This window comes from Oncorhynchus mykiss, chromosome 8, assembly GCF_057628025.1.
Source record: "Oncorhynchus mykiss isolate SJ-2025 chromosome 8, ASM5762802v1, whole genome shotgun sequence".
NCBI classification, from domain to species: domain Eukaryota; kingdom Metazoa; phylum Chordata; class Actinopteri; order Salmoniformes; family Salmonidae; genus Oncorhynchus; species Oncorhynchus mykiss.
The window spans coordinates 91,375,462-91,401,522 of record NC_143029.1 but is presented as its reverse complement, the minus strand read 5'-3'; the positions used below and the strand labels follow the sequence as shown (position 1 = coordinate 91,401,522).

The window sequence follows — 26,061 nt, the reverse complement described above, 5'->3', positions numbered from 1 at the left end:
TGTGAATGGCCCAGTACATCACTGGGGCCAAGCTTCTTGCCATCCAGGACCTATATAACATACTTGGCCGTGTCAGAGGAAAGCCCATAAAATTGTCAGAGACTCCAGTCACCCAAGTTATAGACTGTTTTCTCTGCTACTGCACGGCAAGCGGTGCCAGAGCTCCACGTCTAGGACCAAAAGGCTCCTCAACAAACCATTAGGCTGCTGAACAATTAATAAAAATTGCCACTGGACAATTTACATTGACACAGCCTCGTTATTGTTATTCTTTTTGTGTTACTTTTTATTTTAGCCTACTTGGTAAATCTTCTCTTCTTCTTGAACTGCAGTGTTGGTTAAGGGCTTGTAAGTCAGCATTTCACTGTAAAGTCCACACTTGTTGTATTCAGTGCATGTGGCAAATGAAGTTTGATTTGATCTGCAGAGAAGAATGGGAGAAACTCCCCAAATACAGGTGTGCCAAGCTAGTAGTGTCATACCCAAGAAGACTAGAGGCTGTAATTGCTGCCAAAGGTGCTTCAACAAAGTACTGAGTAAAGGGTCTGAATACTTATGTAAATGTAATATTTCCATATTTAAATATTTTTTTAATACATTTGTTAGAGGTGTGTAGATTGGGGAAAAAAAACTTGAATCCATTTTAGATTAAGGCTAATGTAACAATGTGGAAAAAGTCAAGGGGTCTGAATACTTTCCGAATGCAGAGTGTGTGTGTATATATATATATATATATATATCTCCTTGAAACCACCAACACGATCCTCAGAGAAGAGGTTTTTCACCCAAAGCCTCAGAAATTAATGAGATAATCTCCAGTATTACTCTATTTTCACAATGAACTTTGAAATAGATAAATTCCTCTGAATTATCAAGCACAGCCAAATGTTGGGCGGGGCATTTCTGCTCATCTGTTTCTTCGCCTACTTCGGTGTGTCTACAGCCCTCACCCTCATGATGCCTTACTACCAAGCACTGGACCTCAAGCTGATTCATACTAGAAACATGTACATCCCTTTCCCTATTAGCCCCTTGCATTTCTCAGGTCAGTTAATAATTATCAACCAGCACGTCAAAACAGTTGCTAGCAACTGGATGTAATGTATTTAGTAAGCTACTAGCACACGGACATTACCGGCAGTTCAGTCGGTGCGCTAGATCTCTGACAGAGGCTAGCTAAGCTAACGGCCAAAAGGGCAGTTGGCCCGGGGCGCTAACTAGCCAACATGCTAACCAGTCGATGTGAAATATGTTGAAGGTTCAATTCAATCCCGATGTGAATCAAGCAGAGTTATCTGAACATTAACACGGTTCATGCTAGTTAACAATACCTGTCTTGATGTGAAGAAAAAAAAGAGACTGACAAATGGATGATGCTAACATTAGCTAGTTAAGCTAGTAAACGTCAACTGCTGCTGGCTTTTCGTCTCTGCAGCAAACCCCCCGATTATAACCTGTTGGCTCTTACCTGCACGTTTGGAAATTACAGTTAGGAAGAAATGCTCCGGTTATCTTTGAAAGCTAACACACCGGCTCAAGAGCTATCCTTGACATTACTTCGAAATGTAACAGTTTTAAAGAGAAAACCGTTCATTCGTAACGCACAACTTCCAGGTTGTGGATCCGCCTTCTTCTTCTTTGGAGTTTAACGGCGGTTGGCATCCAATGCTGCATTACCGCCCCCAACTGGACTATAATATAAATCCATTATACTTTGTGATACAAAATAAAATAAAAAAGAATGAAACCGAATAGGACAGGAGAAGTACTCCAGATATAACAAACTGACCGTAGCCCCCCGACACATAAACTACTGCAGCATAAATACTGGAGGCTGAGACAGGAGGGGTCAGGAGACACTGTGGCCCCATCCGAGGACACCCCCGGACAGGGCCAAACAGGAAGGATATAACCCCACCCACTTTGCCAAAGCACAGCCCCCACACCACTAGAGGGATATCTTCAACCACCAACTTACCATCCTGAGACAAGGCTGAGTATAGCCCACAACCCAAGGGGAGGGGGGGGACGCCAACCCAGACAGGATGACCACATCAGTGAATCAACCCACTCAGGTGACGCACCCCCTCCAGGGACGGCATGAGAGAGCCCCAGTAAGCGAGAATCCCAGTGGAAAGAGGGGAACCGGCCAGGCAGAGACAGCAAGGGCGGTTCGTTGCTCCAGAGCCTTTCCGTTCACCTTCCCACTCCTGGGCCAGACTACACTCAATCATATGACCCACTGAAGAGATGAGTCTTCAGTAGAGACTTAAAGGTTGAGACCGAGTTTACGTCTCTGACATGGGTAGGCAGACCGTTCCATAAAAATGGAGCTCTATAGGAGAAAGCCCTGCCTCCAGCTGTTTGCTTAGAAATTCTAGGGACAATTAGGAGGCCTGCGTCTTGTGACCGTAGCGTACGTGTAGGTATGTACGGCAGGACCAAATCAGAGAGATAGGTAGGAGCAAGCCCATGTAATGCTTTGTAGGTTAGCAGTAAAACCTTGAAATCAGCCCTTGCTTTGACAGGAAGCCAGTGTAGAGAGGCTAGCACTGGAGTAATATGATCAAATTTTTTGGTTCTAGTCAGGATTCTAGCAGCCGTATTTAGCACTAACTGGAGTTTATTTAGTGCTTTAACCGGGTAGCCGGAAAGTAGAGCATTGCAGTAGTCTAACCTAGAAGTGACAAAAGCATGGATAAATTTTTCTGCATCATTTTTGGACAGAAAGTTTCTGATTTCTGCAATGTTACGTAGATGGAAAAAAGCTGTCCTTGAAATGGTCTTGATATGTTCTTCAAAAGAGAGATCAGGGTCCAGAGTAACGCCGAGGTCCTTCACAGTTTTATTTGAGACGACTGTACAACCATTAAGATTAATTGTCAGATTCAACAGAAGATCTCTTTGTTTCTTGGGACCTAGAACAAGCATCTCTGTTTTGTCCGAGTTTAAAAGTAGAAAGTTTGCAGCCATCCACTTCCTTATGTCTGAAACACATGCTTCTAGCAAGGGCAATTTTGGGGCTTCACCATGTTTCATTGAAATGTACAGCTGTGTGTCATCCGCATAGCAGTGAAAGTTAATATTATGTTTTCGAATAACATCCCCAAGAGGTAAAATATATAGTGAAAACAATAGTGGTCCTAAAACGGAACCTTGAGGAACACCGAAATGTACAGTTGATTTGTCAGAGGACAAACCATTCACAGAGACAAACTGATATATATCCTAACATGACCTTGTTGGTAAAGACTGACTCAAAACTAAAAAGGACTGACAGTGACTCCTCTTTTTCACCACACCCTCCCCCCGGGTCTGCGTCTCACCAAACGGTGGGCATCACAAACACCAGGAATCTTCAACTTCAATTGCTCCACCTCCACACTTAACGTTACCCCAGAAATCACTACTTTCAATGGTTCCCTGTTCCTAAGAGCAAAGCAAGAAATAGATCTTTACCCAAGTTGCGTGACACGGAGCTCCCCCTCGCCCTGGTTAGAAGAAACACAAACAAATATCAGAAGTCCACTACAGGTTACCTTCACTGATTCAACCGCACCTAACTCCTTTCCCACACGCCGTGAAACCACACATGGATCCGCCAAATGGCAAGGAGTGCATCCGCCTTCTGACGCAACTGTCATCTTGTAGTTGTGTGGGAATGGGTGTTGCTGCGTCACCTGACGACTAAGAGTGGGATAACAAAATTCAGATTCTGCACAATAAACAAATTGAAATAGATTTTGACTTGGAGTTCTACATAGTCTATAACCACGTTTCCATCTATAGTTTTTATGCGAGTATCAAACCATGTAACAAAAATTATGACAGCTGTGATGGAAACAGGAAGTTTGGGTAAAATGTTATAAATGCTGACAGATCATTTGTTTGTTCAACATGGTGGGATCTATTTTGTGCCATGTTGGTAAAATAATTATGCGAGAAATGGCGGTGGAAACGCCTTTATGTGCAAATATTGATATAATAACCATCATATCAAAGTAAACTTGGAGTCACGCGATGTTATGTTGTGTGGTCCTACCACAACGTCTTGGGGAATCATGCTGTTTATTAGGCTACAGATTAAATAAATTATGATGAACTTCACAGCGTGAGGAAAATGGATGGTGACCTTCATTCTCTTTTCCAGTAAATAGCAAGGGTCTTTATGAAGGTAAAATAGTGGCTTAAGTGTACAAGTGACATGACGATCGATGCTTGACTGCCAGCTGTTAATCTCATCATGTAGACTAGCCTACCCGTATCTGCCAGCTGTTGGCTAGAGCAGGGTTTGACATGGAATACGTTTGACAATCCTACTATAAATATATTTAATACGTCGAAATAGTTTGACTGTGTAGGAACATGTCCAAGCTTTGCGCTGGGCTTTTATTTTGAAAGCAACCCCCCCACACCGGAAAACCGACCTTCTGAATCATGACGTTGCTCATTGGAGATATGCAGATTTTTTTCCTCAAGGTAGACTGCTCGCACGTGCAAGAGGCAGCTTTGGCAGCCGGTGTTGGGAAAATCACACTGAAGCCTTGAAGGTACACTTGACTCTATACATGTAGGCTTTAACTGACACTGATGTGTTTGTTGTACGTTAGTCTTCAGTTTCTGCATATTTGCATGAGCAAGAGTCAGCTAGCTAGTTATTTAGTTAGCTTATTGAGCTAGCTAGTAGCAATGCATTGTATGTGCGATTGCGTCTCTGTCTGGTGGGTGCTGTCCTCAGACCTCAGAGACCCCTAGCCGTTCCGTGTGTTAGGTCTAGGCTCTTCCAGAGAAGACACACCTGATTTCACTTGTCAACTCATCAACTTGTATTTGTCACATGCGTTGAATACAAACCGGTGTAGACCTTACCGTGAAATGCTGACTTACAAGCCCTTAACCAACAATGCAGTTTTAATTAGAATTGAGAAAATATTTACTACATGTAAAAAAAATAAACACAATAAAATAACAATGAGGCTATACACAGGAGGTACAGAGTCAATGTGTGGGGGTACAGGTGAGTCGAGGTCATTTGTACATATAGGTAGGGGTAAAGTGACTATGCATAGATAATAAACAGCGAGTAGCAGAAGGGTAAAAACAATGGTTGGAGGGGTGATTCTCAATTCTGGTGGCCATTTTGATGAATTGTTTAGCAGTGTTATGGCTTGAGGGTAGATGTTAAGGAGCCTTTTGGACCTAGACTTGGTGCTCCGGTACCGTTTGCCGTGCGGTAGCAGAGAGAACAGTCTGACTTGGGGGACTGGAGTCTTTGACAGTTTTGTCAGGAAGCTTGTCCCCAGTGACTTAATGGGCTGTACTCTCTACCCTTTGTAGCGCCTTAGTCTGCTGCCGAGCAGTCGCCATACCAGGCGGGAACGCAACCGGTCAGGATGCTCTCGATGGTGCAGCTGTAGAACTTTTTGAGGATCTGGGGACTCTCGCCAAATCTTTTAAGTCTTGCGAGTGTGAGAAAGCATTGTCATGCCCTCTTCATGACTTTCTTGGTGTGTTTGGACCATGATAGTTTGTTGGTGATGTGGACACCAAGGAACTTAAACCTCTCAACCTGCTCGACTGCAGCCCCGTCGATGTGGAGCGGGTTCGGCCCTCCTTTTCCTGAAGTCCACAATCATCTCCTTAGTCTTGCTCACATTGAGGGAGAGGTTGTTGTCCTGGCGTCTCTGACCTCCCTATAGGCTGTCTCATTTGTTGTCGGTGATCAAGCCTACCACTGTTGTGTCGTCAGCAAACTTAATGATGGTGTTGGAGTCGTACCTGGCCGTGCAGTCGTGGGTGAACAGGGAGTACAGGAGGGGACTGAGGTTGGGTTAAATGCGGAAGACACATTTCAGTTGAATGCATTCAGTTGAACAACTGACTAGGTATCCCCCTTTCAGACAGACAGGAGAATGTAGGGGCAGGTGTTTTGATTCATAGGAGGGGCAGGATAGTAAAACAGCATCCCTGGATACTTCACATGTTGACACTAAATTGTTTCCACTCTAGCCTTTTTTTTCTAGTGGTTATGTTCATTGTCAACATTACCAGAGAGGAGAGTTGAACCATAATGGCTAGGCTACCTAAAAGTCAAGTAAATGTAAAAAAAATAAAACAGAATGTTTTACTTTAACTAGGCAAGTCCATAACTTCTTATGGGCGGGTGGGACGGTAGCGTCCCACCTGGCCAACATCCGGTGAAATTGCAGGGTGAGAAATTCAAACTACAGAATTATTAATATTTAACTTTCATCAAATCACTAGTGTAATACATCAAAATAAAGCGTGAATTGTTAATCCAGACGCTATTTCAGATTTTAAAAAGGCTTTACGTCGAAAGCAAACCATGCGATTTTCTGAGGACAGCGCCCCGCATACCAACACATGAAAAACATATTTCAACCAGGCAGGTGCGACACAAGTCAGAAATTGCGATATAAAAAATGCCTTACCTACCTTTGATGGTTTTCTTCTGTTGGCACTCCAAAAGGTCCCAGTTACATCACAAATGGTCCTTTAGTTCGATAATGTCCTTCTTTATATCCATAAAAACTCAGTTTAGCTGGCGCGCTAGAGTCAATAATCCACCCAGTTTCCCTCAATCAAAATGCATACAAAATTAATCCCAAACGTTACTGATAAACTTTTCCAAACAAGTCAAACAACGTTTACTATCAAACCTTGGGTACACTAATACGTAAATAAACTATGAAGTTTAAGACTGAGAATCATTATTGTCTTTACTGGAGAAAAATACCAAAGAATGCACTCTAACACGCGCTTGCAAACACTACAGACAAAATGGGAGCCACCTAGAAAAACTACAATTCCTGGCTAATTTTTCCAAAAACCAGCCTAAAACTCTTTCTAAAGACTGACCTCTAGTGGAAGCCCTAGGAACTGCAATCTGGGAGGACTTGGCCTTATAAAAGTGATAGCCATTGAAAATGGAGGTATGCAGAATCATTTTGGGGGGGATGTTTTGTCCTCGGGGTTTCGCCTGCCTTATCAGTTCTGTTATACTCAGACATTATTTTAACAGTTTTGGAAACTTTGGAGTGTTTTCTATCCAAATCTACCAATTATATTCATATCCTAGCTTCTGGGCCTGAGTAACAGGCAGTTTACTTTGGACACGCTTTTCTTCCAGACATCAAAATACTGCCCCCTACCCAAGAGAGGTTAAGAACACATTCTTATTTTACAATGACTGCCAAACCCTCCCCTAACTCGGACGATGCCGGGCCAATTGTGCGCTGCCCTAGGGGACTCTCGATCACAGCCGGTTGTGATACAGTCTGGGATTGAACCCGGGTCTGTAGTAACACCTAGCACTGCAATGCAGTGCCTTAGACTGCTGCACCACTCGGGAGGCCATTTATTAATGAATTACTGTATTCAGAAAGAGTTGTTCTTGCCCGGAAATCTCCAAAGATTTATTACATAAGTGTGTGTGACAACCTTAAGTCTTATGTCCTCTCCTCCACAGCTTAAGAAGAAGGAAGAGGATCGGACAGTGTTCCCTGCAGCAGGGTGATGGACAGTTAAGACCGCTACGATGACAGACGACACCTTCACTGGCCCCTCCACCAAGCTGTCCTTCCATCTGGCAGCCATCCGCGTGATCAACCTGCCCCATACCCTCTATAACTCCCTCTCACAGGTAAGGCTCTCCCCCTCACAGGTAAGGCTCTCCCCCTCACAGGTAAGGCTCTCCCCCTCACAGGTAAGGCTCTCCCCCTCACAGGTAAGGCTCTCCCCCTCACAGGTAAGGCTCTACCATTGATATGAACTACCAACTCAGTGGCCTGGTGTTTAGTGTCTGTCCTGACTCTGTTGGTTCAGTCCCCTGTCGATTCATACCAAACACTCTAAAAATGGGACCCGATGCCTCTTTGCTTGGCCATCTGCATTAAGGAGATGGATTGGGGAAGGCCGAATGATATACAAGCGTTCTGTCCAGGGGGCTGCATTTCAACTTCAAGCTGCCTCGCACTACAGAAACAGGCTCCTGCCCATTTCCTATGTGCCATTCTTGCTCGGGACTTGGCTACTTATTGCCAATCTGGTCAATGTGTTATGTGGCTGGGTGCTGTCCTCGTCCTATGGACCATGGGATGAATACAGATGTAGTGGTGCTGCAGTCAGAACCTGTCACTGACTGACGGTTCTCCCTGTCGGTCTTTGAACTAGTCCATGACAAGAGAAGTGGAAGTTGTGGTTGCATGAAGGCGCCCGCATGCTTCCCAGCCCAAAGAGTTGGCGCATGTAGTATGACGACATTGGTGTTTATTTTTATTTTCGTTTTGGACTTGGGTGAGGTTTTTTTTTTTTTTTCCAGCTGTTCGGACACACAAGCCAAAGTCCGAAGTCTATGCCCCTTCGGCAACAGTAGGAGTTCTTCAATGTCTGTCATTACATATATTTATTTTCATTGAGAAATACTGCACAAAACATCTTACAAAACATGTAACATTGCGCAATTTAAGGATTGTTTTTAAGTTACTTAGACTATTTTTGAGGATGTGTATACTGGCTAGGGCATCTCAAATGGATAAATACTTTTTTCCAGCCAATGTCTTTTTAAGGGAGCACACTTGTTTAGTTCAGGAGACCTCAACAGTGTACCAATCCAGCTGAGCTTGTAAACCACTTGTTTTATGTGGAATCTCTGGCATTTAGGTGGTGTGAACTGACCCATTTCATGTTAAATGTTTAGTCGCTCTTATCCATAGCTTGTCCCAAAGACACTCCTGCGTTGTCTTGGCTGTGTGCTTAGGTTCGTTGTCCTGTTGGAAGGTGAATCATCGCCCCAGTCTGAGCGCTCTGGAGCAGGTTTTCACCAAGGATCTCTCATTATTTTGCTCCGTTCATCTTTCCCTCGATCCGGGCTAGTCTCCCAGTCCCTGAAATACTACGTAGTGTGCTACTTTTCAGCCATAGAGTACCAGTTATTTACAGCGCCTGTTTTAAATGTATTTCCTGGGTTGTGTTCATTAAGGCATGTGGTGGTAAACGTTTTGCAGTAGTCCCTCCATGTTTCAGTCTGCTTTCTTCCCTTCTATGCCTAATGAATGACTCATTTTGCACATTTTTAACCGTCTCTCTACCCCCCCTCCCCCCCCCCCCCCCCAGGTGAGCCTCAGTACAGGCACTAAGAAAGTAGTTGCTGCTACAGCCTTCGGCGCAGTGTCTCTCCTCTTCCTCGCCCGTCACTTCCAGAGGAGGAAAGGCAGGAAGAAGGGAGTCCAGTCACCCCAGTGGGAGCAGACGGGGACCTTTCAGTTTCCGGACCTGGCAGTTCACCAGGAGAAAGGTGCATACTATACACCTGACCCAGAGTGGGAAGAGGGCTAGTGACAGTTTGATTTCATTCCCCTTTTGGATCCAGCTAGTTGACTGGAGTGAAGAGACACTGTTTCCTCTGATCAAAGTCATTTAAATATTGACAAGACTATTTTTCATTAGATAATTGTAATGAAACCTGACCGTCTCTTTGTGTATAGATGCCTGCAGTTGCCAGAACCTCAGCCTGTCTCTCAACTGTAAGAATGTCTACGCCTGTGGCCTTCTGCCCAACGGAGGACCTTACAGCAAGCTGTCTGTGTCACTACAGAGTCTGGCCTCGGTAGGACCACGCACATGATCCATAGTTGGAATTTTCTACTGTTTACCAGAAGTGGTCAATATTTCCTCATCAGTCAATTCAATAGGAATTCTCAGCTGATATGGTCGATGAAAGATTACATTGTATTTCTGAATGTGTTCTTCTATTTTACCAGGTAAAGAGTATCAACTCATCCTGTACCTGCGCTAATAGCTCTACCTGCTGGGACAAACCTGGAGATGAAGACATCTCTAATGTAGTCAACATCCCTGTTACCACGCCTCAAATACTCTACCTCAGGGGTGAGGACACACACAGGTCTTGAGGCATTGCTGTGTGTTTTATAGTTAGGCAGTCAGGTTCTAGGGGGTGGAGCATATATAGGCAGTCAGGTTGTAGGGGGTGGGGCATATGGAGGCAGTCAGGTTGTAGGAGGTGGGGCATATGGAGGCAGTCGGGTTCTAGGGGGTGGGGCATATGGAGGCAGTCGGGTTATATGGAGGCAGTCGGGTTCTAGGGGGTGGGGCATATGAAGGCAGTCGGGTTCTAGGGGGTGGGGCATATGGAGGCAGTCGGGTTCTAGGGGGTGGGGCATATGGAGGCAGTCGGGTTATATGGAGGCAGTCGGGTTCTAGGGGGTGGGGCATATGAAGGCAGTCGGGTTCTAGGGGGTGGGGCATATGGAGGCAGTCGGGTCCTAGGGGGTGGGGCATATGTAAGCTTTCGGGTTCTAGGGGGTGGGGCATATGGAGGCAGTCGGGTTCTAGGGGGTTGGGCATATGGAGAGAGTCAGGTCCAAGGGGGTGGGGCATATGGAGAGAGTCAGGTTCTAGGGGGTGGGGGCATATGTAAGCAGTCAGGACTCCCGGTTTGTAATGTGTGTTGCCCTCCAGGTATGGAGCTGTTTGAGGAGGCTCTGAGGCGGTGGGAGCAGGCCTTAACCTTTAGTGGCAGACCAGGGGAGGAGGAGCCTGACTGTTCCTCTTTTATGCTGGGGGCTGGAGACTCCACAGCTGAGGAGAGTATAGAGGTGAATACACTGGAGACTCTACAGCTGAGGAGAGTATAGAGGTGAATACACTGGAGACTCTACAGCTGAGGAGAGTATAGAGGTGAATACACTGGAGACTCTACAGCTGAGGAGAGTATAGAGGTGAATACACTGGAGACTCTACAGCTGAGGAGAGTATAGAGGTGAATACACTGGAGACTCTACAGCTGAGGAGAGTATAGAGGTGAATACACTGGAGACTCCACAGCTGAGGAGAGTATAGAGGTGAATACACTGGAGACTCCACAGCTGAGGAGAGTATAGAGGTGAATACACTGGAGACTCTACAGCTGAGGAGAGTATAGAGGTGAATACACTGGAGACTCTACAGCTGAGGAGAGTATAGAGGTGAATACACTGGAGACTCCACAGCTGAGGAGAGTACACTGGAGACTCCACAGCTGAGGAGAGTATAGAGGTGAATACACTGGAGACTCTACAGCTGAGGAGAGTATAGAGGTGAATACACTGGAGACTCTACAGCTGAGGAGAGTATAGAGGTGAATACACTGGAGACTCCACAGCTGAGGAGAGTACACTGGAGACTCCACAGCTGAGGAGAGTATAGAGGTGAATACACTGGAGACTCTACAGCTGAGGAGAGTATAGAGGTGAATACACTGGAGACTCCACAGCTGAGGAGAGTACACTGGAGACTCCACAGCTGAGGAGAGTATAGAGGTGAATACACTGGAGACTCCACAGCTGAGGAGAGTATAGAGGTGAATACACTGGAGACTCCACAGCTGAGGAGAGTACACTGGAGACTCTACAGCTGAGGAGAGTATAGAGGTGAATACACTGGAGACTCTACAGCTGAGGAGAGTATAGAGGTGAATACACTGGAGACTCCACAGCTGAGGAGAGTGACACCACACAGTACATATCTATGGGAGTACATAATGTACTGTTTTAGCAATTTTTATTTAACTAAGCAAGTCCGTTAAGAACAAATTCTTAGTTACAATGACGGCCTACCCCGGCCTAACTCTAACGACGCTGGGCCAATTGTGTGCCGCCCTATGGGACTCCCAATCATGCCCAGTTTGTGATACACACACACACATCCAGGCTGTATGTATGGGAGTGCGGTATGTATGTGTGTACTGTGTGCGCATAAAGGTGTGTTGTTGTAACGTCTTTGTGTCTTCCTGGTCAGGACCTGATCAGTGCAGAGTTTGTCCACAAGCTGGAGCTTCTCCTCCAGAGAGCCTACAGACTACAGGAGGAGTTTGAAGGAGCTCTGGGCGTCTCTGAACCTTCCTCACACAGCGGCAGCCACGGTGAGACCACACACAGACACACACACACGCACTCAAACACACGCACTCAAACACACTCAGCCAGACACACACACGCACTCAAACACACTTACTTCGGTGCGCTGCGTGGGGTTCGGTGCGCTGCGTGGGATATATATATATATATATATATATAATGCATTTGGATTACTGTTACAGTACAATTTGTGTTGGTTATTGGATTTGTTCTGACATTTCTAGATTATTGTATTTTTAATTATTTGTTTACTTGTTTGACATTATACTTTGTTAGGAGCTAGTAACGTAACCCTTTTGCTGCACTCACTATAACATATACTAAACCTGTGTACGCAACCAATACACTTTTGATGTTTTGTTTCAGATAAGACTCGTGTGTTTTGTAGAGATGATCTGGATGATGTGTCCTGTCTCAAAGACTCCGTCAGCATCGCCTCCAACGACTCCTTCATGTCTGCTGCAGAGGTGAGACCCACACACACACCTCACACTACACAGTAGAGGGCTGGCATTACATTATCTTTTTATAATCTGTTTATTATTTTCCAATAAAGACTGATACAAACCTTGACATTCATTGTAGTGTTGAATTGTAGTGTTGAATGGAACGGCAATTGTAAGACCGTATTTAGTCATTACAAGCAGTGTAGTTAAACCAGAAGTACATATTTGGGGTGGCAGGGTAGCCTAGTGGTTAGTGTTGGACTAGTAACCGGAAGGTTGCAAGTTCAAACCCCCGAGCTGACAAGGTACAAATCTGTCGTTCTGCCCCTGAACAAGGCAGTTCCTAGGCCGTCATTGAAAATAAGACCTTGTTCTTAACGGACTTGCCTGGTTAAATAAAGGTAAAATAAAAAATATTGAGTAGGGTGCAGCACCTTATTCTCTATGGGGAGTAACGACACGGGGCGATAAGACGACATCTCCATGGAATCTCTAATCAAGATCAGTGTCTCAGTGTTTAGTGTGAATTTGGCATTTTTCTTTGGATTGATTAAACATTCGCAGCTAGACTGGCGCAGTATTTCTTATAGAATTCTATTACATATCCATCGGGTCCAGGGGCTGCTATCGCTGCGTTAATCTCCTCGAGTTAACCCGGCATCGAGTGCAGCAGTTTAGGAAGTGCACATTCAGTGAGAAAGCGTTCCATAGTTTGTGGATCAGTGACATCGCATTTTGATTTATGTACAGCAGTGCGGGTAAAAACTGCTCCAAATATTTATTAATATCCTGTGGGTCTGTTACTATTTGACCGTTCTGTTTTTTTTATTTTATGAATAGCTCTAGATGCATGTACATGCCTTGGCTGTCTTGCTAATCATTTGTGGTTTGTCACCCAGTTCAAAGTTAAGACCCCCATTCGTTTCGAAAGGATAGTATTGTATTCATATTTCTACTTTGATCTGCGTTCTAGGAATTCATTCTAAACTTTCCTGTTCCCCTAACTCTCTCAATTCTTTCATCCTGGCATTGGCGCGTTTCTTCATCTCAGATTTTATATGGGAAAAATGCGACCTCAAATCACAGCCCTGAGAGATTCTCGAAGGATAGTCCCCAGTGTCGTTAGCTCCAAGGAAACAGGCAATCTGCTTCTTCAAATGCTGACAGTCATCTTTCAATAAGTAAGCGTCCAAGCGCCAAGGTCACCGACCGGCAGACATATTGTCTTGTTTCAGCACCATGGACAGCGGAGAGTTGTCTAATTAGAATCGGGTGATGGGTAACCGACACAGCTGCTGAAATTAGTTTGGAGTCTTAACAAAAAGTAGTCAATTCTGGAATATTACTTTATGAACAACCAAAAAATTAAGAAATCCCAATCGACAATGTTAAGTTTTGTCATCGATCTACACTACCGGTCAAAATTTTACAACTACTCATTTCAGGGTTTTTCTTTACTTTTACTATTTTCTACATTGTAGAATAACAGTGAAGACATCAACTATGAAATAACACATATGGAATCGTGTTCTAACCAAAAAACGTGTGAAACAAATCAAAATATATTTGAGATTCAAATAGCCCCTCCTTTGCCTTGACGACAGCTTTGTTCACTCTTACACCTTATGGAACAGCGGGGACTGTGAAGCAACGGACACATGCATACACACACACACGAAAACTTACACACACGTACACATAGATTTTGTGTTGTGGAGTATGGGCCTGAGGGCACACAGTGTGTGAAGAAATCTGTTATGAATGTATTGTTTTAAAAAAATTGTGTAGAACTGCCTTAATGTTGCTTTACCTCAGGAAGAGTAGCTGCTGCTTTGGCAGGAACTAATGGGGATCCATGATAAACCCCAGGAAGAGTAGCTGCTGCCTTGGCAGGAACTAATGGGAATCCATGATAAACCCCAGGAAGAGTAGCTGCTGCTTTGGCAGGAACTAATGGGGATCCATAATAAACCCCAGGAAGAGTAGCTGCTGCCTTGACAGGAACTAATGGGAATCCATGATAAACCCCAGGAAGAGTAACTGCTGTCTTGGCAGGAACTAATGGGAGTCCATGATAAACCCCAGGAAGAGTAGCTGCTGCCTTGGCAGGAACTAATGGGAATCCATGATAAACCCCAGGAAGAGTAGCTGCTGCCTTGGCAGGAACTAATGGGGATCCATAATAAACCCCAGGAAGAGTAGCTGCTGCCTTGGCAGGAACTATTGGGGATCCATAATACACCCCAGGAAGAGTAGCTGCTGCCTTGGCAGTGAGAACATTCTATGACTAGGGTGACTATCAAAGACTCCAATCTTTGGGGCCTTCCTCTGACAAACCCTGCTGTTACGGTTTATCTATCCTGTCGTCTACTCACTTTATCCCTACCCATGTATCTACCTCAATTACCTCGTACCCCTGCTCGTGGACTCTGTACTGGTACCCTGTGTACATAGCCAAGTTATTACCTCGTACCCCTGCTCATGGACTCTGTACTGGTACCCTGTGTACATAGCCAAGTTATTACCTCGTACCCCTGCTCATGGACTTTGTACCCATGTATATAACCAAGTTTATCGTTACTCATTGTTTTTATTCCTCGTTATCTTTCGATTTCTCTCTGTATTGTTGGGAAGCATTTCACTGTTTACCAAGCTTTTGAAAAATAAAAATACATCTATTTATCAACAGTGCCTTGCAAAAGTATTCCGACCCCTTCGATTTCTAAACATTCTATTGAGTTAGTGGGATTAAAGTTGCTTTGTCAGTTTGTCATCTACTCGAAATACTCTCAAAGTGGAAGAAAAATAAGCTATTTATACTCCACAAAAATAAACATGTGTTGGTCCCATGATTCATGAGGTGAAATAAAATATCCCAGAAATGTTCTATACACAAAACAAGCTTTATTTTTCTCATTTTGTACACAAGTTGGTTTACATCCCTGTTAGTGAGCATTTCTCCTTTGCCAAGATAATCCATCCACCTGACAGGTGTGGCATACAAAGAAGTGGATTAAACAGGATGATCATTACACAGGTGCACCTTGTGCTGGGAACAATAAAGTCATTCTAAATGTGCAGTTTTGTCACACAACCCAATGCCACAGATGTGGAAAGTTTTGCAATTGACATGCTGACTGCAGGAATGTCCACCCACCAGAGCGGTTGCCAGAGAATTGAATGTTCATTACTCTACCATAAGCTGCCTCCAATGTCGTTTTTATAGAATTTGGCAGTACGTCCAATTTGGCTTCACAGCCGCAGACCACGTGTCACCACGCCAGTCCAGGACCTCCACATCCAGCTTCTTCACCTGTAATACCAGCCACCTGGACAGCTGATGGAACTGTGGGTTTGCACAACTGAAGAATGTCTGCACAAACTGTCAGAAACCGTCTCAGGGAAGCAAATCTACGTGTTCATCATCCTTACTAAAATCTTGACCTGACTGCAGTTCAGCGTCTTCACCGACTTCAGTGGGCAAATGCTCACGTTTGATGGCCACTGGCCTCGCTAGAGAAGTTTGCTCTTCGGCAGAATCGCAGTTTCAACTGTACCGGGCAGATGGCTGACAGCATGTATGGTGTTGTGTGGGTGAGCGGTTTGCTGACGTCAACGTTGTGAACAGAGTGCCCCATGGTGGAGGTGGGGTTATGGTATGGGGCAGGAATAAGCTACGGACAACGAACACAATTGCATTTTATCGATGGCAATTTGAATGCACAGAGATACCGTGACGAGATCCTGAGGCCCATTGTAGTGCCATTCATCCACCGCCATCACCTCGTGTTTCAGCATGATAATACACAGCCCCATGATACAAGGATCTGTACAAAATTCCCGGAAACTGAAAATGTCCCAGTTCTTCCATTGCCTGCATACTCACCTTACATGTCACCCATATGAGCACATTTGGGATGCTCTGGATCGACCGGTACGACAGCGTGTTCCTGACCATATCCAGCGACTACGCACAGCCGTTGAAGAGGAGTGGGACAACATTCCAAATCAAATTTTATTGGTCACATTTTTTTATCAGATGTTATTGCAGGTGTAGGGAAATGCTTGTGTTCCTAGCTCCAACAGTGGAGTAGTATCTAACGATACAAACATCTAAAATAATGGAATTAAAAATATTTCAATATTAGGACGAGCGATGTCGGAGTGGCATTGACTAGAATACATTAGAATAGAATACAGTATATATGAGATGAGTAAAATCGTATGGAAACATTTTAAAGTGACCAGTGTTCCATGTCTATGTAAATAGGGCGGCAGCCTCTAAAAGTGGAGGGTTGAGTAACTGGGTAGTGATAGCTATTTAGTCTGATGGCCTTGAGATAGAAGCTGTTTTTCAGTCTCGGCCCCAGCTTTGATGCACCTGTACTGACCTCGCCTTCTGAATAATTGTGGGTTGAACAGGCAGTGGTTGATGTTTTGGAGGGCAGGCGGTGTGCCCCCGGGTGAAGCGTTGGGCAGACGGCACCACCCTCTGTAGAGTCCTGCGGATGTGGGCGGTGCAGTTGCCCACATGCGGTGATACACAGGCTACAATCAACAGCCTGATTAACTCTGTGTGAAGGAGATGTGTTGCGCTGCATGAGGCAAATGGTCACACCAGATACTGACTGGTTCTGATCCACGTCCCTACCTTTTATTAAGGTATCTGTGACCAACAGATGCACAGCTGTACTCCCAGTCATGTGACATCCATAGATTCATTTATTTTGTCTCATTTCCTTATGAACTGTAACTCAGTAAAATCTTTGAAATTCTTGCATGTTGCAATTCTATTTTTGTTCAGTGTAGCTAAATACAAATTTCATAACTAAAATATAATCATTGCATTAGTATTCAGCCACTTTAAGGCAAGCCTAAATTAGTTAATTAATGTGGCTTAACAAATCACATAAATTACATGGACTCTGGGGGGGGGAATCATTTCTCACACACATCAGATAAAGGTTGACATGCTTTTTGAACTACTAACTCTGTCCCTCATGATATAGATAGATAGATGAGATCTACGGTCCTTCTGTCAAGTAATGAATTTCAAGCACAGATTCAAATACAAAGACCAGGGATCTTTTTGAAATGGGTAACACATAAAAATAAATGAAACCAAGATTGAAATCTTTGGCCTGAATGCCAATCGTCATGTCTGGAGGAAACCTGCAACCTCCGTGGTGGCAGCATCAAACTAAGGGGATGTTTTTCAGCGGCAGGGACTGGGAGACTAGTCAGGATCAAGGGAAAGATGAACGGAGCAAAGTAGCGAGAGATCCTTCATGAAAACCTGCTCCAGAGCGCTCAGACTGGGGCGAAGGTTCACCTTCCAACAGGACAATGACCCTAAGCACACAGCCAAGACGACGCAGAAGTGTCTTTGGGACAAGTCTCTGAATTCCTTGAATGGCCCAGACTTGAACCAAATTGAACATCTCTGGACAGACCTGAAAATAGCTGTGCAGTGACGTACCCCATACAACCTGACAGAGCTTGAGAGGATCAGCAGAGAAGAATGGGAGAAACTCCCATAATACACCATCTACTGGCTAATCCTTTTCAATCCTTGTCATATGAAGATAAGTTATAAGTTATCGGTGATCATCGGCCATTACACAAGCTGGAAATCGCAAATTCAACGATGAGTGGTTTGGAAGGAATCAGTGGCTAACTGCAAGTGTTGCAAAGCAATCACTATTTTGCTTCCCCGGCCTGCTATTCAGTGGAGAGGGTGTGTGGTACAAGTCTGGGTTTAAGGATTTAAAACATTTGTCTGAAAGGGTCTCTTTTTCAAGCTTGAAAAGGATAAACATTCAGCCGCAACACCACGGGCCTGAAAAGGTTGAATTCATTCTGCCGTGTTCAAAATATATTGGAACTGGAAATCTCCGACTTCAGTGAGTTCAACACAACTAGGAACTTTGATTGGGAAAATATGTTTTGAATGGTCAACCAACTTAAAATTGCAAGTCGGGAACCTTGGCCTCCTTTTCTAGAGCGCCGGCCTGAAAATTACAGACATCATGATTCAACCTTTGTTTTTTTTTCCAGAATTCCTAGTTGTCTTGGAAGCACCATAAATCCAGAGAATACCACTTTGGTGACAAGGTTTAATGACTATTTGCCCACAAGGACTGCCACGCCACCTTCCTGTTGAAGTGAGTCTGAAAATGTATTGTATGCTGCTGCATAAATTGTAATATGCCAGGGAGAAAGTATTACTTTCTTAGCTGCAGTATACGTAAGTGTATGGTGTGTCGTAAGCTGTTAGTAACCCATGTGCCTCACCCTAACATTTTGGTTCCTTTCCCCCTCACAACTTAGCCTACTGTTCTGACTTGGTGGTGCACATGTAGCCTATAGCCTGTTTTAGAGAAATGTCAACATTTAATATTGTAAGAGCTTTCATTGTCTGCTTATATGCCCCCCTTTTAATTATCCTAAGGTTCCGACTTGGTGTGCAGGGAGAATACTGTAAGAACGGCCCATGTTCTGAATTCTGTCGCTGTACATTTCAAAAGTGCTGAACAAATAGTTATATTGACTACGTCCGTCTCAGCTCGCTCATTAATGTCTTAATCTAAATTACAGATTGCCTCTTATCTGCTTGTTGTTCCCTTATGCCATCGTTTGTACATCTCAATTGTCAGTAGAAAACACATTTGTTTCAGCAAGTCAGCCATGGATTTGAGAAAGGCAGTAAGTAATTTATGCCGAAATAACTGTTTTGCTGCCAGACGAGGTTCCGCTGATAACCAGGTGTAGTGGTGGTAAGAATTCACTCCATGGTGCTGAAAAGAAAGCTCTGCTGTTGGGTCAGCCTTATGTAGGCCCTAACAGTGTGTGGCCACTTTTTTATAGTGGAATTATTGTATTGTTTAGTGCAGTGGCTTTGCGGTCATGCATTTAGAAATATATTTGAGTTTGCCCCACCAACATTTACATGCCAAAATTGCCCCTGATCAGGGATGTAATTCATTCCGCTGATTTCTGTTGAAAAATGTTCAACGGAAACAGGGATGAAAATACCTGAATTTGTCCCAATAGAAATGGTTGTTTGCAACAGTTGGACTAATGATTACACCCTAATATTAGTTAGATGCAGGCAATAGTGTGCAAGGCGGTATTGAATGTGTCGCTGTCTGTCATCTCACATTTTCCTCCATATGTGTGCACGGTTGTAAACTTTAATTCATAGGTTGTAGCAACCTCATGATAGAGATAGTTTAGGTGTAGACAGCTACATAATACCTATCGATGTTCCATTGAGCTGGGTGAATGGAATATGAATGGCAGTCATCCAATATGCTGTAAAAGAAATAAGGCCATGAAAAACGTCACCAACCGCCAGACGGTTGTCCGTCTGAACTGAGCTGCAGGGCGGGAAGGAAACTGATCAGGGATGTTACCATGAGGCCATTGGTGATGTTAAAATGGCTACAGAGTCCCAATGTCTGATGGTAGAGAACTGAGGATGGATCAACAACATTGTAGTGACTCCACAATGAGTGAAAATATAATCATTTATTTTGAAGCATGGTGGTGGCTGCATCATGGAATGCCTGTCATTGGCAAGGACTAGGGAGGTTGTTTTTTTGTATAAAAAATACATGGACTGGAGCTAAGCACAGGCTAAATCCTAGAGGAAAACCTGGTTGTCTGCTTTCCACCAGACACTGGGAGATGAATTCACCTTTCAGTAGGACAATAACCTAAAGCACAGGGCCAGATCTACACTGGAGTTGCTTACCAAGAAGAAAGTGAATGTTGGAAAAGTTAGTTTAAACTTCATCACTGTCTAATCATGATTCCCCCCCCCCAAACACCTTGAATAGTTTTTGAAAAGAATAACGGGCAAATATTGCACAATCCAGGTGTGCAAAGCTCTTGGCGACTTGCACTTTAATCGATGCCAAAGGTTTTTCTAACATGTCTTGACTCTTTAGTCAGCTCCCTGACTATTTTATTGCTTACATTTTTAGGAAAAAAAATTTTTATACATTTTTTTTCCCACTTTGACCAGATTATTTTGTGTAGATTGACAAAATTACAATTAAATAAACTTTAATCCCACTTTAACACAATGTGACAATCAAAGGGGTCTGAATACTTTTCCAAGGCACTGTATTATCTTGTCAGCACAGGGAGCTGCGTAGTGCCTATGTCCTGAGGTCTCTATACCACTACCCCTTGTAACCTACATGTGTAGTTATTAACCATAATATTCTCTCTCTCTCAGTTGTCAGAGCAGCACAGGGAGCTGCGTAGTGCCTATGTCCTGGGGTCATGCATAGTTATTAACCCCTTCTATGAGGAGGCCATACAGTTGGCTGAGGAGGGAAAGATCTCCTGCAGAGTACACAGGTGAGACGGAGACCTTCTCTTTCCTCATAGTTTCCTATGATTGTTTAGGTTGCACCTTGGCCCCACCTGCTGGTTGATGATCTTGGTGTGAATTGTCTCCTGTTAAGTGTTGAGCCTAATGTATTGTCTCCTGTTAAAGGAACTCCACCCCCAAACTAACTTTTGGTACTTATTTCATTAGTCCATTGTTGACACAGTCCCAAAACCTGATTGCTGATGAACAATTTTTCAAGATATGCAACTTGGAATTCAAAATACAGATATCATCCCTGTATGATGCATTTAGCATCATATAATGCTGCATAATTATATAAGGGGATTTCTATATTTTAAAAGTTACATATCATGACTAAATTGCTGACAAGAAATAAACAATTTAACTGTCAATGGACTAATGGGCCTCCCGAGTGGCGCAGTGGTCTAAGGCACTGTCACTAGAGATCCTGGTTAGAGTCCGGCTCTGTCGCAGCCGGCCAGGAGCGGGAGACCCATGGGGCAGTGCACAATTGACCCAGCATTGTCCGGGTTAGGGGAGGGTTTGGCCGGCAGGGATGTCCTTGTCCCATCGCGCTCTAAGGACTCCTGTGGCGGGCAGGGCACAGTGCACGCTGACACGGTAGCCAGGTGTACGGTGTTTCCTCTGACACATTAGTGCGGCTGGCCTCTGGGTTAAGCGGGCATTGTGTCAAGAAGCAGTGTGGCTTGGTTGGGTTAAGGAGGAAGCACAGCTCTCGACGGTCAACTCTCCTGAGTTCGTACAGGAGTTGCAGCAATGAGACGACTGTAACTACCAATTGGATACCATGAAAGGGTTAAAAAAAATGTTTTAAACAAACCAACATAAATTACAGGTTAACATATTTTTATATTTTTACTACATCACATTAAAAAAATTATTTTTGCCTTTTTTGTCTTATGTTACCTATTAATATTTATTTTTTAGATGGCAATTCAGGCTTTCTAGAATGTAATTTCAGTCTTTAATTTGCATATATAATCAAAGACAGAAAAGGTTAATGACAATACTAAGAAATTGTCTGGATTATTAATGATTTAGTTTAAACATTTATAAAGTTATATTGTCTCATTTTCTTTGTAACATTATAAATAATTGAGGTTGAGTCATCAAAATTGAATGATCATATACTTAAAATGTTTACTAATGAATGTAGCAACAGTTAGGTAGATACAAAAACTATTTTCTATTAAATTGGGCAACTCCATACAGTCATACTAGTGACACAATGTGAAACCAATGACAAAGATATGATTATTTTCAAACAAATTTTATACATTTATTAGTAATATATTTTTTATTACAAATAATTTCATAAGATGGGTTGATTTTAATATGAACCCTTAAAATGAGGGTTATTGGTCAGTGAGACCAAAAGATCACGCCTATTGACTAAAATGTCATAAAAACATGTCCACTAGAACATTAGAAACACTAACATTGAACATAAACTAAAACTGTTTTCCTAACCACACTGATGGGAACATTTTGTATGCAGTCGAATATGTTCATGGAACTTTTCCTGTATTCTTCACTTTTACTTCAGATCTTTAACTCTTAAAAAAAAAACACATTTCCTTTCCCTTTGCTATAAACTGTAGAACACCAGTGACGCATCTTAAGTCCTCGCATGAAATTACCAAGTTACTAATCAAATTGTTAACGTATGAAGAGTGCACACTCACCATGTGCTTTACAAAACATTCCCGTCTCCAATGAACCTTTGACCCAGGAAGAATTTGGCAATGATGTTGCATTTTTTTTTTCTCAAAGTGATGGTTTTTATACATTTTAACACCAGTGACATGAAATTGAGGGACAGCTAATACTTGTAAATGATTTGTAATATTCATTTGATATTTTAGTTTTAAGTAGTCCACTAAATAACTATATAACTTTCCTTTGCATTATGGCATGTAAAGTCACTTAAAATATGTCACTGAACCCATGACTCATGATTGGAACAAGCCCATTTTGTGGTACAGACCGTGCTCTACAATATAATACATGTTTTTCAATGTAACTGTCTTACATATGTTTTATGAATAATAAGACACATCAATTAAAACAAACAATTTGTGTCATCTCACACTAAACTGTTTTTCCTGGTGAATAAGGCCGGCCTTATAAGGAAAGGCACCATTTTCGTAGAATGACTCTCCTAATAATATTTTGTCTCCTGTTAAAAGGGACATTTTTCAACTTTATAGTGTTACCAATGACATCTACTAATTAGTAGACAATGCCTCATAATTGGTTAGAATCACATGGTGCACAACGATGTCATTGGTAACACTTGTCTTCCTCTATTTTTTTTTACTACAAAACATAGAAATGCTCCATTTTCACACATGTTGGTAGTGCTGGAGATGATATGAAGTTGACATTTACCATTTTAAGTGTTGACTCCTAGTATGTCTGATTTTATAATGCCTAATTTCCTTGTTTTATTTTTTAGGACTGAGCTGCTGGAGTGTCTTGGGGACACCGACTTCCTGGCCAAGTTACACTGTGTGCGGCAGGCCTGTCAAGTATGTGCCTCTATACTCTTAAAGAATACATCCTGATAAACCGTAGTACTGTAATCTAAACTAGTGATTGGTCCATTTCATCTCTAGCTGATTCTGTGTGAGAGGGCGACGAGGACGTTTCTGGCCGAAACCGGAAAGAAGATACTGTCTTCCATAATTGTAAAAGCGCATAAGGTAAGATGGTAATTATATTTATGTTGTTTTAGAGAAACTATTAATGCTGAAAAACTATACACTTCTACCATTAGTTTGTGTGATAGGATAGTCACACTGGATTGATCAGCTGATTGGGTGCTCCTGTCTGACAGATGTTTTTGATTGGTCGATAGTGTTTGTCTACTCTTAACGGATTTGTGTAATTGTTTGACAGAGCCCGAAGAGGTTTGAAGAAGTGTTTGAGGAGATGATTGTTTTCCTGGAGCACCCGGAACACTGGGAGAACACCGAGGTGGAGCTGGCCACGAGAGGGGTGAGACACTCACTCACTCACACACACACTGATCTGAAAGGGTTTTAAATGTTCCCTTGCTAAAGGTAAAACACCTGAACATTCTGTTGGACTTCATCCTGATTTCACACTGATCTGACTGCATGTTATTCCTCCTGACCAGGTGAAACACCTGAACTTCTATGACATCGTGTTGGACTTCATCCTGATGGACTCATTTGAGGACCTGGAGAATCCTCCCATCTCCATCCAGAACGTTGTCAACAATCGTTGGCTCAACTCGTCCTTCAAAGAGACACTTCTCCCTATGTAGATAACTACTGTCCAGAGAACAGGACCCACGTTGTCTGGCTTAAAGGACCATGAAAAGGCAAAGGTGTGATGGGGAATTTGTTGCAGCATTGTAATGTGTTGCGTTTTGTGTTGCCAGGCGGTCGCGTCTAGCTGTTGGTCGGTGCTGAAGCAGAAGAGACAACACATGAGGGTACAGAAATGTTTTTTTGCTGTAATTTTTTTGTTGTACTTTTCTGGTTAGCCTGTATTCAACCTCTCATCCTCCTCCTCTCTAGGTGCATGATGGGTTCATAGCCCACTTCTACTCTGTGTGTGAGCAGGTCAGTCCTGTCCTGGCCTGGGGCTTCTTAGGGCCCAAGACTTCCCTGCACGACTTCTGCTGCTTCTTCAAGGTAGAGTAATGTTAACTTTTTTTTTGTTGATCAGGTTGTCCAGCTGAAGTCAAGGGAGACTTAGCCATTGTAACACTAATCGATCTGTTCTTTAAGGATGTTCTCATGTCTCCATATCCCCTATTCAATGTACCGGTTGCCTAGACTGGACTAAAAACATGCTAAATGATCCAGGATTAGGCTTGTCCAGTGTCTTAGATAAAGACACTTTTTGGGATGGTTTCTGTCGTCCTCCAGGATCAGGTGCTGTTCTTCCTGAAGGATGTCTTTGACCTGGAGAAGGTGCGTTACTGCAGTGTGGAAACTCTAGCTGAGGACATGCTCCACCTCCTCCATCGCCGGTCTGAGCTGCTGTTGGCCTACCTGGGGACCGACTCCCACTCCCTGCAGCACATCAACAGCTGCGTCACTGCCACCCCCCTCACCACAACAGCCAGCCCCCAACTCCACCCCTCTGCCCTGGAAGAGGCCGTGGGAAGCCAGATCTACCCCTAGATCTGAGAAGATTAAATGGGTCTCCCAAAGTGCATAGGGTTGATTTGGGATTGGGCAAGAGACACCCAGTCCCAAAGTAACTGCTAGCCACTTATGGGGAATGGATAAGGGGGTTGATTGGGCAGAGACTGAAACTGAGCTAGTGTCACAACCCTTGTTCTCAACCCAGATTGACAGAGATGTCTTTATAAAGGCCCCATATAATGGTGACTGACTGGAACATTTTCATACCTTTCTGTCACTCAAGAAGCTTCTTCTCTCCACACACAATTATCATGGTGTCTGTGCATGTTATAATATGGATGTTTCCCCATACGAAATCATGCTTAAAGTAACCTTGGAATGAGTGATGTTTTTGACAGAATGAGTTTGCATTTTAAATGCAGACAGTATTTTAATTGGACTATGGACATGAGGGTTGCAAAATTCCAGTAAGCTTCCCAAAATTCCCAGAAGTGTTTGGTTAGAAGATTCCTGGAATCAGGAGAGAATAAGCATGAAATCTGTGAATCCTCCAACCGGAATTGCAGGAAAATATTGGGGGAAGTTCACAGAATTTTGCAAACCTAGACATCAGTCTGAGCTGTTTTAGAAGCTAAACACTGCGGTTTAATTTAGGTATTTATTTGACTGGCATCTAGATATTTAGAGGTCATGGTATGCAACTGTCCTCTAGACATCTAGGGAAAGAACCACCACACAAAGGTTTTATGGTCATTTCATTAGTCTAATATAAATAAAGTATAGGGTTTACTGCTCTAGTATGTTAATAATGGGGCAAGTCAAGAGGGTGCTACGAAATGAAATGTCAATGTAGGTTTCTTTGCCCTGTCATTATAACTATTTAATGATTCATTGTGTGATTTATCTACAATATTATAACCTTTATGTACTTGCCAGTGTTGATTAAAGAAGAATGTTAATTTGCTGTGACCATTGCTAGTTTCTATGGCGATTTAAGGGAAAGACATCAGGAACAGGTTATCGGAGGGGGGAGGTATTGAAATTGTCTGTTAGCTTCGAGAGAGAAAAATGGGGGCAAATTATTTCTGTTTGGTATTCCGTGTATTTAATTTAGAAAAAGCCCATGTTTTCACTGACGAACCTGCAGCAACTAGTTTGCTTGTCAGTTG

The 26,061-nt window shown here is 43.3% G+C and overlaps 2 protein-coding genes across 4 annotated transcripts in view; one reads left to right on the top strand and one right to left on the bottom strand.

Moving 5' to 3' along the window:
* usp33 (ubiquitin specific peptidase 33) overlaps window positions 1-3,699 on the bottom strand; it is a 76,931-nt gene extending 73,232 nt beyond the window's left edge. Inside the window, exon 1 of one of the 3 annotated variants that reach the window (XM_090182983.1) lies at window positions 3,540-3,699. The gene's annotated coding sequence lies outside the window, so the exon portion shown is untranslated. Of the gene's footprint in view, window positions 1-1,468; window positions 1,658-3,459 lie in introns of those variants that run through there. The other 2 variants (XM_090182984.1, XM_090182982.1) reach the window with 2 other exon arrangements.
* Window positions 3,700-3,788: 89 nt separating this feature from the next.
* miga1 (mitoguardin 1) lies at window positions 3,789-25,859 on the top strand. Its single transcript, XM_090182985.1, is given in 16 exon segments — window positions 3,789-4,550; window positions 7,490-7,663; window positions 9,136-9,316; window positions 9,507-9,628; window positions 9,783-9,909; window positions 10,501-10,637; window positions 11,818-11,941; window positions 12,303-12,403; window positions 20,628-20,752; window positions 23,227-23,299; window positions 23,387-23,473; window positions 23,670-23,768; window positions 23,911-24,069; window positions 24,178-24,231; window positions 24,317-24,433; window positions 24,671-25,859. Coding segments are annotated over 15 exon segments (1,869 nt in total). The 5' UTR covers window positions 3,789-4,550; window positions 7,490-7,558; the 3' UTR covers window positions 24,929-25,859.
* The last annotated feature ends 202 nt before the right edge of the window (window positions 25,860-26,061 follow it).